Source organism: Podarcis filfolensis (genome assembly GCF_964270895.1).
Source record: "Podarcis filfolensis genome assembly, chromosome: 16".
Taxonomy (NCBI): domain Eukaryota; kingdom Metazoa; phylum Chordata; class Lepidosauria; order Squamata; family Lacertidae; genus Podarcis; species Podarcis filfolensis.
Genome location: NC_139620.1, coordinates 38,297,220 through 38,310,798, shown reverse-complemented (window position 1 = coordinate 38,310,798; position 13,579 = coordinate 38,297,220). Strand labels below are relative to the sequence as shown.

At 43.1% G+C, this 13,579-nt stretch overlaps 2 protein-coding genes across 6 annotated transcripts in view; one reads left to right on the top strand and one right to left on the bottom strand.

Annotated features, from left to right (window-relative positions):
- The window catches only part of HIP1R (huntingtin interacting protein 1 related), a 65,400-nt gene extending 59,934 nt beyond the window's left edge, over window positions 1-5,466 (top strand). For all 3 annotated transcript variants that reach the window (XM_083589857.1, XM_083589858.1, XM_083589859.1), the window contains exons 31-32: window positions 959-1,159; window positions 2,307-5,466. In XM_083589857.1, coding sequence (XP_083445983.1) covers window positions 959-1,159; window positions 2,307-2,345 — 240 coding nt within the window. In that variant the 3' untranslated portion in view covers window positions 2,346-5,466. The remainder of the gene's footprint in view (window positions 1-958; window positions 1,160-2,306) is intronic.
- The window catches only part of VPS37B (VPS37B subunit of ESCRT-I), a 29,835-nt gene continuing 20,944 nt past the window's right edge, over window positions 4,689-13,579 (bottom strand). The window contains exons 4-5 of one of the 3 annotated variants that reach the window (XR_014542446.1): window positions 7,872-11,894; window positions 4,689-7,833 (exon numbers count right to left, since the gene is read on the bottom strand). Coding sequence is in view for 1 of the 3 variants with exons in the window: in XM_083590572.1 (XP_083446698.1) it covers window positions 11,400-11,894 (495 nt within the window). In the remaining 2 variants the exon portion in view is untranslated. Of the gene's footprint in view, window positions 11,895-13,579 lie in introns of all 3 variants that reach the window. The other 2 variants (XR_014542447.1, XM_083590572.1) reach the window with 2 other exon arrangements.

Genomic DNA, 13,579 nt, shown 5'->3' with positions numbered 1-13,579 from the left:
GGGGTTTCACACTGGTGTTATGTAAGCCATGATTTGTCCGCTGAAGAGTGAGTTGAAAGCAAGCCTTAATAAGAATGGGCAGTTGCTGCCTCCTCCCACCGTATTTAAGGCTACAGAGGTTGAGCCTGACTCTCCTTGCCCAGTAGCCCTTCTTTGGATCTGTCCGTCTACTCTAATCCTTACCTTTTCCCACAACAGTGGCTTGATTTCAGCATGTCAGTTACAGCTGGCAGAGCTTGGAGACACAACTAGCTTTTCAGATGCTGGTGTCCTCCAGCTGTTTTGCACTACAACTTCCATCAGCCCCAACCAGCATGGCTGGGGGTGATGAGAGTTTTGCATGGTCCAAACCAGTTGAACAAGCTGAGCAAGGGGTGGACTCTGTGAATGTTTTAGTAACACATAACAGCCAAGGGGATACTACAGTTTGAATATCACAGGGCAGACAACAGAGGATGGAGAAGCAGGGGTAAATGAGAACAGCGTGTCTTCGTTCAGCTACACATACCGTATTTTTCCGTGTGTAAGACTAATTCCCCCCCCTAAAAATAATGTCAAAAATAAGGGGCGTCTTATACATGGGGGCATCCTATAGATGGAAAAATACAGTACTTGGTCCCCAGACCCTATTCTCCAAACCTATTCCCCAGACCCTATTCCAAGTTGTGCCATGGAAGACAAGGCAGTTGAGAAAATGAGGTGTGGGACACGTGTGGGGCTGCGTGGATGCAATTCCAGGCATAAGGAGGAGAAAAGGCAGCAGTGGGAGACCTTTTGGCCACCTGGGAGTAGAGAGGCCAAGTTAGAAATATTCCCGCACTCTGGTCCATGGGAGTAGATCTATGGATAACATGTGAACTAAGCAACAGTGACTTATGTTCAACAGCTGCATAAGAAGTGGGGTGTCTTTGATATTTATCACTCCCCATAGCTCAACAGAGAATGTTGCTTGTTGCAGGTGAAAGTGCTAGAGTTGGAAAAGACCCTGGAGAATGAGAGGCTTCGTCTCGGTGAGCTGAGAAGACAGCATTATGCCTTGGCTGGTATTGACTATGAGACCGCAGAGGGGGGGAAACCAACGGTTGCCCGCAAGCCAGGCAGCTTAAAGAAGCCTCCGGTTGCTCAGAAGCCTGTCCAGTCCCTGAAGCCAGCCTGTGAGGTACAGTATACTTTCAGCCGCAGAACAAGGGGTGTGCATGGTTGGGGAAAGCAACAGCCTTTTCACAGCAGTCAGGCGCAGAAAACATTATGAGGCTAGCAAGCTTATGTGAATCATTCATTACCAGGATAAGTGCATGTTTGTCACGGTTGTACGGGATTCACGTAGGGAAGCCAAATCGAGATTTCCCCTGAGGAATCCTCTGGAGACTCTGCTTGCCACAAAAATGGTGATTCCCGGCAGTGGGCATAATACTGCGGAGGGTGCAGAAGAGCGCTGCAGTGGCTAAAGGGAGACTGAGGAACATGCTGGGGCATGTAATAGTGTCTGTAGAATGGCAACCAATGCTGCAGTAGTAGATTAAAACAAAACTGCCTTACCTCTCCTGTAATACTAGAAATTTGGGGTCACCCCATTGAAACTGAAATCAGCAATACAGGAAAGTATTTCTTCACACATCTAGTCTGTGCAATCTGCTGCCCCGAGATAACTGCCATTTGCGGAATGAGAAAACACAGCCGTTCACAAGCTGCGGCAAGGGTGGGCAACTTGTGGCTCTCCAGGTGCTGCTGGACTGCAGCTCCCACCATCCCTGGCCACAGGTCATGTGAGCTGGGAGACCAAAAGCCTCTGGAGGGACCACCACAGGTTCCTCATGCCCTTGGGCTATAGTGCCTCCATGTTTAGAGGCAACAGAGAAACATTAGAAGGCTGTGAACCTCCTGGGGTGGAAGATGCAAGATGCTGGACTTTTAGAATAATCCTCTGGGCTACTCTTACTGAAAGGGTCACAAGCTAGAGGGAGCTTCTTCGTTTTCATTTATAGTACACCATCCAGGCTACAGGACACCCTTTCCAGCCCCTATCACTCCTGCCCTTTGGATCGTTGGAGGGCATCAGCTTGAGGGCTGGTAACAACTCTTTTCTATTAACTAACTGATACATCCCTAACTTAATTGGACACAAGATTTTGCCTTAAATGCATCCCCTCTAGTCTCAAGCGCATAGAACTGACATGCATCATCCAAAAACTGTGTGTGTCTTATAACAGTTGGCACAAATAGATTGATTAAATCTCATTGCATTAAAATTTCTTTTAGTTGGGTAGTAACGATCCACATCTTATCATTTTCTGTACCTGGTCCAGGAGGATGGTGTGTTCCAGGCACATGTTGTCAACTTCTAAGGTGTAAATGGCAAACAACGCAACCTGGAAAGGAAGAAAAGAGCAGCAGGAGCAGAGCAAAGGGCATGTGGGATTCAGCTTCTAGCCAGCTTGATTCTTCTTCCTGCTGCCCGGAGGGGTTCAGGCACTGTGCCTTGCCTGCTGTTTTCCTGCAGGCTCCAAGCAACAGATTTCTGGGCGGAAGACTCAAAGACTGTTTGCCTTTCCACAGAGAGGGGGCTGCTCTGGAAGGCCCTGAACTATAGACATTCCAACATTTAAAAATGTCTGTGTTTTAAACAGATACAGATTGGATAAATCCTCAGTTGCCTTGTGTCTGGCATTGCCTTTACACTGAAAACTTACTTCCTTGACCAAGAAAGAAGCAAAGATACCTTTGAATTGTATAGCTTGATCTGTAGTATTAGAACGACTGCTTTCTTAAAGCAACTGTAGGCTGCCTGTTACCTATGTGGAACACAGATCCTAAATGGGAAGAATGGGGAGGGTGAGGGGAGAAAGTTTACTTTGTGGATATCAGTTATTTATAAGCAATAGGAATCTTGTGCTGTTTCGAGTAAACGTTGGTGTACCTATCACTGTACTACAGGAGCCTTTTTAAAGAAATGTGACCCCCCCCCCCTTTAAGTAGGCTGTTTGGATTTCTTTGTAGTGTTTATGCTACAGGCTGAAAAATGTTTCCCCCAGGATGAAAACTCTGAAAAGGATAACAATCTTTTTAGACTGTCAGTTTTTGTATATGTATTAAAAAGGAATAGGATTTATTTACTGTACAGAAAGGTTTGACAACTTCTAGAAGCACTGCAAGCAGAGAAAAAGTCTACACTGGTTTAAGGTTATAAAATTCCAATTTAGGAATAAAATGTAAAAAACGACAACCACCCAACTCCTATCACAATTATTGAGGGAAACAGTTGTAGAGTTTGACATTTAATGGGGTGGTGGTGGGAGCAGGAAGATTTGCAACTTATAGGAAAGCTAAGGGGGTGGGAAATGAACCAAATGCTAAATTTTTGATAGGACTATTTAGCTTATTAAAATGGATTAATTGCCTGAAACCTTGTTCAGTGTTCTGTTTTCCTGATATTTTTCTAGATCATATTTTTACAACTATTACTTAGTACCACCTCCTTGAAGCTGGCTGGCTTCAACATATGGGCCTCTTCTCTACCAAGTTGTCCAGCTTGGCTTCTCCATTTAAGCCATTAATGATATTGCTGAGCAGGTACTTTACAACTGCCAAGTTCAGTCCTTCAGGCCGACTCTATATAAAGGTAGCTTCACTGGGACATTGTTCTTGCCAAGTGTATCTAGTAGAATTGTAGCCAGAGCAAGATTTCTGCTATTGGAACTGAACCATGGCCATTATTTTTGGTGCTCGTTGTACCTGCAAATTGCAAAGGACTTTAGTACCACAAAATAATTATCCTCTCCTTTGGAGTGTTTCTACTAGCAAAAACAATGACATTTTAAGCAAATAGCTGGAAGTCTGCCTTGATTTGTTTACACTTTGTGGTATTCTTGTACATAAGCAATAAAATAAGACAAGTGGAGTGTTAGGATACTGAAATTGCTGTGTGAATGTCTGAGAAAACAAATGGGTTATTTCTTGCCTTGACGTTCCAACAGTGGTAGCTGTCAAAATTAAATGGTGCAGTATTCTTTTACAAAGTCAAACCAGCCTCAGCACAGAAGCAGTTATCTGCATAGTTAACATATTTCAAGGTAATATATTTCCCTTTTGATGGTTAACTAGGTGGCTCAGTCACTTTTTTCCATCTTTGTCAATGGGAGAGGAAAGCAAAGCGGCAAAGTGGTACTTTACTGAGCAGCAATCACACAATGTACACTCATGGGGAAAAGAAAGTACACCCTCTTTGAATTCTCTGGTTTTGCATATCAAGGTGTTGCATTGGCCCAGTTGAAGTCCAGACCTCAACTCAAATGAAATGCTGTGGCAGGACCTTAAGAGAACTGTGCATAAACAAATGCCAACATTGTAAAGAAGAGTGGGCCAAAATTACTCCACAATGAAAAGATTAGTTCAAGTTATTGCTGCTAACGGTGGTTCTACAAGCTACTGAATCCTAAAGTGTACTCAGTTTTTCACACATGGCTTCTCCATTTTGGCTTTATTTCTGTTAAATAAATCATGGAACAGTGTAATGTGTCATGTGTTGTTGTTCATCTGAGATTGTATTTACTTAACAATAATTTGTTCCTTAGCAGGTTTTAAGATTATGTCCTCATATATGAACCCACAGAATTCAAAAAGGGTGTACTGCCCCCCCCCCCCCCCCGCGACTGTAAGAGTTGTAAAAGGTAATTTTGAGAAGACACACATTTGTACAAAATCTAGCATTTTTTTATTCGGTAATCACTGCAATCTTGAAATTGTTAACAGCCAATTCTACAAGAAAAACAAACGAAGCTCGTTTTGAAACCACATCCTCATCAGCTGTATAGCACAAAGGAAACTTTTACAGACTTGTTACATTAGGAACAGTCCTACTTCCAGAAGTGAGATTCTGCTTAGAGGCTTAGTTAAAAGTATCCAGTAGCTTCTCTGGGGGTTAGAGGCAACACGCTGCATGTCTTCCCAAGACTAGCTTACCCTGGGATGAAGTGTCAAGCAGCCTGCCCCTGAGGCACAAGCGACAGGATAATGCCTCAGAATGCAGCCTACTAGAGAGGATTACCAAATTGCCAGCATCTGACACATCTGCTTCTTTATTGGACTTAAATACACTGCCAGCCTCCCTTAGTAAAACTAGTTACCTATCCTAAGTTTGACTCTTCTTACGTACTAACCCCACCCCACCCCTTCTGCATTCTGCTGCTACCACTGGATGTATGAAGCTAATCCAGCAAAATCCACTTATACTTCCCCCACAATATATACAATTACGAAATAGGCATGGTCTAATGTCAAGCAAGTACACTGTGAAATTCCCTTTCACAGCAGACATCCCTCCATGTGTATACTCTTATAGAAAGGGCAATTAAGACAGTTGTGTATAAAAAAAGTGGCTCTCCCCTCTCCAAAACACACACACAACCCTGCCAAGGGAGTATGGCTTGCTTCACTTCACAATAGTGTATGTTCAATGGGTGTTTTTTTTTTTTTAAAAAAAAACATTACTAGCTGCACAATACAGGTATAATGAACAAAAACACATTTGCATTTTTTATATAAAGGTCACCAAAGAGTAATATCTGAAATGGAACACTAAAACAGTTTATATTCTAACGCTATTTAAACTTCTGAGCTTCAACTGCTTTTGTTTATAAAAAAAACTTGTAAAGTTTTCAGGTAACATTTGCCACTTGCAGGCATCTGAAGTCATATGTTGAAGTGTTTTGAAGAAGGTTATGACCAGGCGGCTCCTAAATCTTTTGCCACTACTGGAATCAAGTCTACTCCATAAAGGGGGAATGCTTGCTCAACACTTGTTCACAAGGTGGCCTACAGATCAAGAAGCCCCACCCACGGTGGAGTGCCTCCCATTCAAATGCCATTCTCACCTTTGTTACCCCACAACTGGTTGCTGGTGGCCAAGCCCCACATGTAATACTTCCTTCTGTATGAATGCAGAATAGAAGGAAGTGGGGTGCAGGATCACGGTGCAAGCAGCAGGTATTGGTGGGGAAGAAATCATTCATCCATTTGCATCTGACTCCTTTGGTTTCATCTCCACCCAGGTCCCACTTAATCAGAAGAAATGTCCAACAGTGTTCTCTCGTAAGAAGCGTTGCATTCATAGGACCTCACAGGACAGCTTGCTTTCTGTGCTCATCCCCCAACATTTTGCTGAACATTTGGATTTCCACCATGCAAGAGGGAACAAAAGATCTTGCCCTCCTTCATGCAGTTACAAACATTTGAAAGTATGTCTTGCACAATTAACAACTGCATTTCCTGCTACCACCATTTTGAACACAATGACATCTAACAAGTGCTCCACTGTAGCACCAGCCAAGCGATAACCCCTAAGCCACAACTGCAACACCTTCCTCCCCCTGCAGAGCCCCAGGTGGCTGTTGCCTGCATCCTCCTTTAACTGCCACATCTGAGACAAACAGAAGTTCTTCTGGCAGGTTTGATTTACCAGCCTGCTCACCGGAAGGCCTACTGGATCAGCCCTCCCCACCTTTTCCTTGATTACAGCAGTTTAGTAACAACGGCTACTAACCACATATTTACACTTCTCACCACAAGCAAATTGCAGATACTGCCTTGTGTTTACTTTCAAAATCCTGCATGGTAAAAAGAAACCCTCAGAAAGGAGCCCTTAGAAAAAGACAATTGAATGGCCACTGAATTGAAAGATATGCAGGGATCTTTTATCAGCAAGTCACAAACAGTGATCCTAAGGCACACATCAGCCATGATGCACTGCTGCTGGATACAAAGAGAGTCCACTCTTGTTGCTGGTAGTGTGGTTGTCTTCTCCATGAGGAAACCCTGAACAGTTCAGCAATTGCAAAATACATTGTTGCTGCTTTAAAAGGCAAAAATTCTTTAAAAACTAGTAACGGGCTTTGGGGTTCTTCCTTGATAGGGACAATCACTGTCTAAAAACACTTTAGAAAGTATATAAATATGTTTTGTGAAATTTGTAAGTGGACTTGTGGCCTCCTCTGTTGCGCACAAAGGATGCTCACATGAGAAGCTATCAACTAAGGTTACACCACCATTACAAACCAGAGAAATATTTAACCCGTTTAGCCCTGGAGAATCTGTGAGAATGCCAGTAATTCTACCACCAGCCCAGCACATGCTATCTAAAAGATGCCTCTGCCTCAATTGGTCAACATTTCTACCTCAATTTAGACATTTGCCTCAAGTTTTTTTTTCTTTTGAGTGTGTAATGCTGAGGGTGGTGGTGGAATAAAGATAGCCAACAGTATACGAACAACCAATTTCTATTGTTAAACAAAACCTATTTTTGAAGGGGTGGGCAGACATAATTGGTACCTACATTGTGTCTAATTTGAGGGGCAACTGACAGAGATATAGCACCAAACAGAGGTCTGCCTTTCACTTAGGCACTCAAATGTGAGCTCTGAAGCAGCAGGAAAAAGATGGCTACATTAGCTCCAGTGTTTGTATTCTGGTTGCTGGAAAAAGGATGACTTATCATCATGCTGAATGAGTAACACGACTGGCTGAAAGACTCACCCAAGACTGAACTTCTGGGAGAATTTTTAATCAGATCTTCAAAATGAAGTAGTGTTGCAACCACGGAATGGCCTTCACAAGCCACTCTGGCACCCCAAAATGCATTCAAATGACTCATCTGAACAAGTAACAGACAACTTATTTGAAACACAAACCAATTATTCAAAGGCTGTTTCAGAAGCTCCAGTTTATGCCTCTGTCTAGGATTAAGTCAGGCGTCTTACTCATTCAGCCCCCTTAATCTTTTAGGACACAGAAGTGACTCATAGGAGTTCTCCATGCGCCTCCGAGTACACAAGAAGCATCCTTTACAAGAAAAATTATAAACAGATGATTAAAGGAACCAACTTTTCAAATTCACCAACCTCCAAAGGTTCATATTCCACACACAATAAGCAGCACAGAAAATGAAAATGAAAAAAGGGCAAAACTCAAGTTACCATGCCCAAATAAGATTATAATAGATACAGAATTCAGCAAATACAGGTATACTTTTGTCACCATTTTTTTTTAAAAAAAGAGATCTTGTGTCATCCATGGAATACTAAAAGCTCATACCTGATCAGACCCTAGAAACCATTTTTCCTACATCAAGCTAGAATTTCACAATTCCCCAAGATTTGCACAGTAGGACTTAGTCATACACCAAGATCAAAATCTTGGTCCTGGCAGAATTAGCCTCAGAGTCCCACAGCCAGATGGGAAGAGGATATCCTGTTCCAAGGCAAGTGTGAATGGCCTCTAACAGAAAAATGGCAGTTCAAGGACGGGCACAAATGCACACGGATTTCCCATGTTTCATCTTTTATCTTCCAACAGAAGATTATGGCTTGAAGAAAGAGGCTTCCAGGATGAAAGGTTTTTGCATTTTGCTCTTTTAGCCAGCTTACCCAAAAGGGGCAGTGATCAGAAGAATGTAAATATGATACAATATAAAGTTTCTTATGGCCATTTTGTTTTGCAAAGCTGGCAAAAAATTAGCTCCTGTCGTAACAAAAAGGGCACCAGTTACAGACTAGGATGGCGTACTGGGGGGGGGGGGGCGGAGGAAAAGTGGCAGAAAGAAAGTTGGAGGGTGCATAAGGAGGTCTAGATTGGCAACTGCAGCTTGGTTGGTTAGTTTTTAAGTAAGTGTTGAAGGGCATTATGCATTAACAGCAGGCCTTCTTGAGACTTCCACAGCAAAACAGTTAAGGCAGGTTGCTAATGGATGTGCTGCTCCAACAGCTTCACACTTTCCTCCTTGCACTCTTGAGCTGTGAGAAATGCATGCGTTGTGAAAAGCTGATAGAAATGAACAGTGTCGCTACAGCAGCTTTAAGAAAGCTGCCTATGGATGGCAACTGTTTTACTTCCATGTTCTTCACAGTCAAGATGCACAAAGCCGCAAATTAGTTTGAAGCATGTTTTCCTGCCACAAATTATTGAAGTCCAATGCAGATTCTCTCTCTCTCTCACACACACACACATACACGTACTTTACTTAATTTGGAATTAAAGTAGCTGTAGCTGTAAACATCAGTTTCTTCTTACTTCTACAGCCTATATAATCTTTTTAGTGCATGGACACAAGTTTGGGGGTCTTGCTCATCCACTGCAACAGCGTTCATAGCTAGAATTCCCACGGTCTATTTTCCTAGCTCGGTTAAGAGGGAGGAAATTGAGGAAGATGGTATAATGCTATGAACTAACCCATGACTTTGCACTGCATCTGAATCTGGGCCCATCGTTTATTTCCCCCAGGCAAACCACAAGCAGCAAACCAGAGAACAAATCTTGTTCCTGGCAAGCCATAAGCCCAAGTCTGAATGCAACCCAAACTCAACCATGGCTCAAGCTTATGGCAGGACACCAGCAGCAAGACTAGCGGAGGCGCTTCCTTTATGATGGCCAGTTTGAAAATCACACTCATTCCAGCTACCTTGAGATACACCATTCAATAGCATACAAGGCAATCCTGCTGACTACAAAGAAAGAGCAGCAGCAATTTAATCTGCATTTCGCTTCAACTAATTTCATAGCCCCGTATAGAACAAACTACTCCTGCAAGATGCTGCGCTGAAAGGCTTATGGGAAAACTGGTAACAGAAGCATTTGAGAGCGGAAGTAGCTAGTCTGCTCTAACTACATTGTGTGTTAAGTACTACTGTCTCTGTATTCAACCCTATACCTCTATCACACCTCTAAAGATTTTTCTTTTTTCTCTCCCTCGGCTTCTTACTAAGCTTCTGCTAGTTTTATGCTGAAGAATGCAAGAGCATGCAGAGACAGTAATCAGCAAGGTTATCTTGATGTGGAATGTGGATGATTCCCCTGCAAAATTTAAGGCTCAGAACCATTTCCTACTGAATTCAGCAACAACTGTCCCTCTCCAAACACTCTTGAAACATAATTCATTTTACAGCTATCCACGCTTATTAAAACGAGAGATCAATCAAACACACCAATGAGCAATGATGTGAAATTGGTGTGCTAATCCCTCTACAATCTTTTACCCTCTGCTAGACTCTTGGAAGAAACTCCAATGCAATGAAAAATTGCATTTAGCATATTTAGCTGTTATTCAGGGCTCTGACACAGACCCATCTGATAGCAAGAGCAAGCCCCCAGAAGGACTAAAGCAACAATGAAATTTCAAGACTCTGAAGCTGTCACATGACTGCAAAAGTTAATTAAATACAAAAAACTAACAGCCAAGATTCATTCAAGAGCAGTCAGTCTAGAAAAGTTTGTAAATGGAAGCAGGTCTTCAATTTTAAGAAACAAAAGGTTTGGAAGACTAGAGGGGCATGGAGGGAAGAGAAAGCTCTCTCCCGGCTCAATACGAAACAGATTCGAGGTTCACTGGGGTGGGAGTTTTAGCTTAAGACCAAGATGTGATGAAAATATAAACTGATAGAACTAATTGCCCATCAGATTAGTTAGAAGTCATGACACACAAAAGTGTGTTTGACAGAATTTGCTCTCCACAATGCAAGAAGACAATACAGGTCAAAAGCCTTTTTAAGACGACCCTCTACCCTACATGCCACAATGAAGGAATTTGGGAGACAGACTGATGAGGAGAGAAGGGTGACAGCAAGCAGAAGGGGGAGGTTGCAGAAGGTATCCAATGGAACAAAATACAAAATTTTGGATCTGGTCCAAAGATCCAACAAGAGGAGACAAAACGGGTGTCCATTCACTACTTATTTTTTTAAATCCTGAGACTTTCTGGAGGTCATCACGTTTAAAAAAAGTTGATCGATCCCTACCACACATTTTAAAAAGGCAATTTAGGGACCTACTTACACTGGCATCATCTCACTGAAATGAATGGGATTACTTCAGCATGGGAAGCACCTTGTCCCGCATTAGGTGCTAAAGCCTCAGTTAGCAAACACCGAGCACAAGCACTGAGTCACCAGGGTTGCTGGCTGGTCCATTTTACTGTGTTTTCATAGTCAGAATGTATATGCAACAGCTACCATTTAAAAGATCAGAACAGAGATTTTTTTTTTTTTTTTTTGCAGAAATAGATTGAAGTTCTTCATGCGCAAATCAAGTAGAGAAAGAGACACGATCCCTTGGGAAGTCACAGTCATTCCACACTGACTTGAAATCTCTTAAGAGCTATGCAAGTTCCCACTTAATATGGAAACAATCAAATTTACACTTCGGCTGCCCCACCACCCTTCTAAGCAAGTGTTTTATGCAGTTGTTGATTTAAAACAAAACAAAACATGTGATGTTTTGCAGGATGCACTGATGCACAAGTTGTCAGCTATGATTTCTTGTGTGCAAAGTCTGGAGATTTGCCACTACTTAGGTTTAGTTTGTGGGAGATAAAAAGTTCAGCACCAAAACACAAGAGTCAGGGCATGATGGCATCTTCACTGTAGGATAAAGCCAGGGTTTGGTGGGAGGCGAGGCGGTGGTCTTTGGGGCAACGCTGGTGGGTACTGTGGGGTAAACGGAGCTGAGTATCCTGGAGGGAGCATTTGAGTAGTAGATGGAATTCCTGTTCGAGGGGGGAGCGGAGGGTATGGAACACCTGAATAGGGGAGGGCTGGTCCTGCATTCATTGCTGCTGTAAAGGGAGTGGGGAAGCGTCCTGCTGGGACTCCTGACGCCAGGGGGGGCGGTGGAGGATTGCGGCGAGGCAGAACAGAAGGAGCAGCATTTGCCTCTGAAGTCTGAATTGCTGGTGGTGTCTCAGTGGCTCTCGGCTGAGGTGGCACCAGGGGAAGTCTTGGTCCCTTCAGCACCATCTCCTGGAGCTTTTCTATCTTTACACGTCGCAAATGAGCCAGTTTCCTTTGGCTCTGATATTCATCGATGAAGGTGTCCAATGGAACTTCACCATCCAGAAATTTCTCAGCCATGCTCTGTTGCAAACAACAAACACACCATTAGGGGAGGGACACACTGCAGAAATATATTCCCTAATCAAAAAACAAATCTACTCCAAGCCTCCATCCATCACTGCATCTCTTTCTGCTAAAGAGGGAAGGAGAACCTGGGGGCCTCCAGATGTGGTTGGACTCCAGCTCCTATCAGCCGCAGCTAGTATGGCCAGTGTCAAGGATGATGGAAATTGTAGTCCATAGTCATCTGGAGGTCCACAGGTGACCCATCCCTATGCAAAATGAAAGAATGTAATTGTCTCAGCTTGCAGCAGCACAACCAATGAGCTGCGCTGCCAAGGCTCGGTCCTTTACCTGGGAAGCCAGACAGTGGCTCAATAGGGCCTATTGTAACTGGCAGGAACTTCCCAAGTCTCAAGACAGAAATTGCTCTCAGCCCCACTATACAAGATTCTTAACTGCAGATACTAGGACTGAACCTGCTACCAATTACATGCAAAACCTGATGCTCTGCCACAGATCAGTGAGGCCTCTGAAACATTGAGCTACTCTTTTTAAAACATTTACTGCACTTAAATCCCAGCATTTTTTCTCCAAGGAGCTTAAGGTGGTGTACATGGTTCTCCTCTTCCTCATTTAATCTCCACAACAACCCTGCGAGGTAGGTTAGGCTAAGAGGCAGTGTGTCATCAGCTCTTTTCAAGTACAGATCTGCATCCAAGCAGCATTATAAAACCAATAATCACCTCCCTGTGGCTTTTGCTAGGAGGGTTCAGTTGGTGTTTCCCTGTCTGTTAGAGGCAGGAATGTACCGTGACATAATTTTCCAAATGGCCAGCCAAGTTGTGCAAAGGCCACGGGGTATGCTAACTGGGAACATATTAATAGGAATATGGATATTTTAAGTATACAGGCATATATGGAGCTGCTTTATACAGAGCCAGGCCAAGTAGTCCACCTAGCTCAATACTGCCTACATTGACTCCCAGCCTCGCCTGGAGATACCAGGGAGATTAAACCTAGGACCTTCTTCATGCAAGGCAGGAGCTCCCCCTCTGAACTATGCCAGAGAATACTCTGCGTGACCCTTCCCTACTCCAAACTGGACACATGAAACAGGTTACACAGATGGTGTGAATATTGTGAGAGTATATGCTTACTGTATATACTGCAAATCTCCCTGGAAATTTATTATATAAATTTAATAAATAATGATAAAAGTAATAAAGGAGAATGTTTTTCCCAGCAAAGAGCTAGAAGAACAGCCATGAGGGACAGTGGACTATCAGTGCATGGTCTGAAGCTGACTATTTTCCTCCCACTCCTCTTTCATCTTCAGGGGATTTTCTTTCCTGCAGAAGTTACTACTAGCTTTTCTTAAGGCTTCTGAGGCACTTGGAGGCACTGGAAACAGCCTGGGATCAAAGAGAACAAGCAAATTAACTTCTGCCCCTCACCTCCTCCATTCCCTCTCTGATCTGAACCTCTAGACACTGTCCATATGTTTGCAACCATGACCACCAGAGTACTTTTTTGTTTTTAATATAAGATTCTCAAGACTATTTGCTTAAGAAATTTCGCACTGTTTTTCTGCCAAGAACCTGGCATTTAAGCCAACTTACATAATTGTGTTACATGCACCACACACAGAGCCTTGAAAACATGCAGCTATTTCTTTGCACAATGTGACTGATACAGCCAGGTTC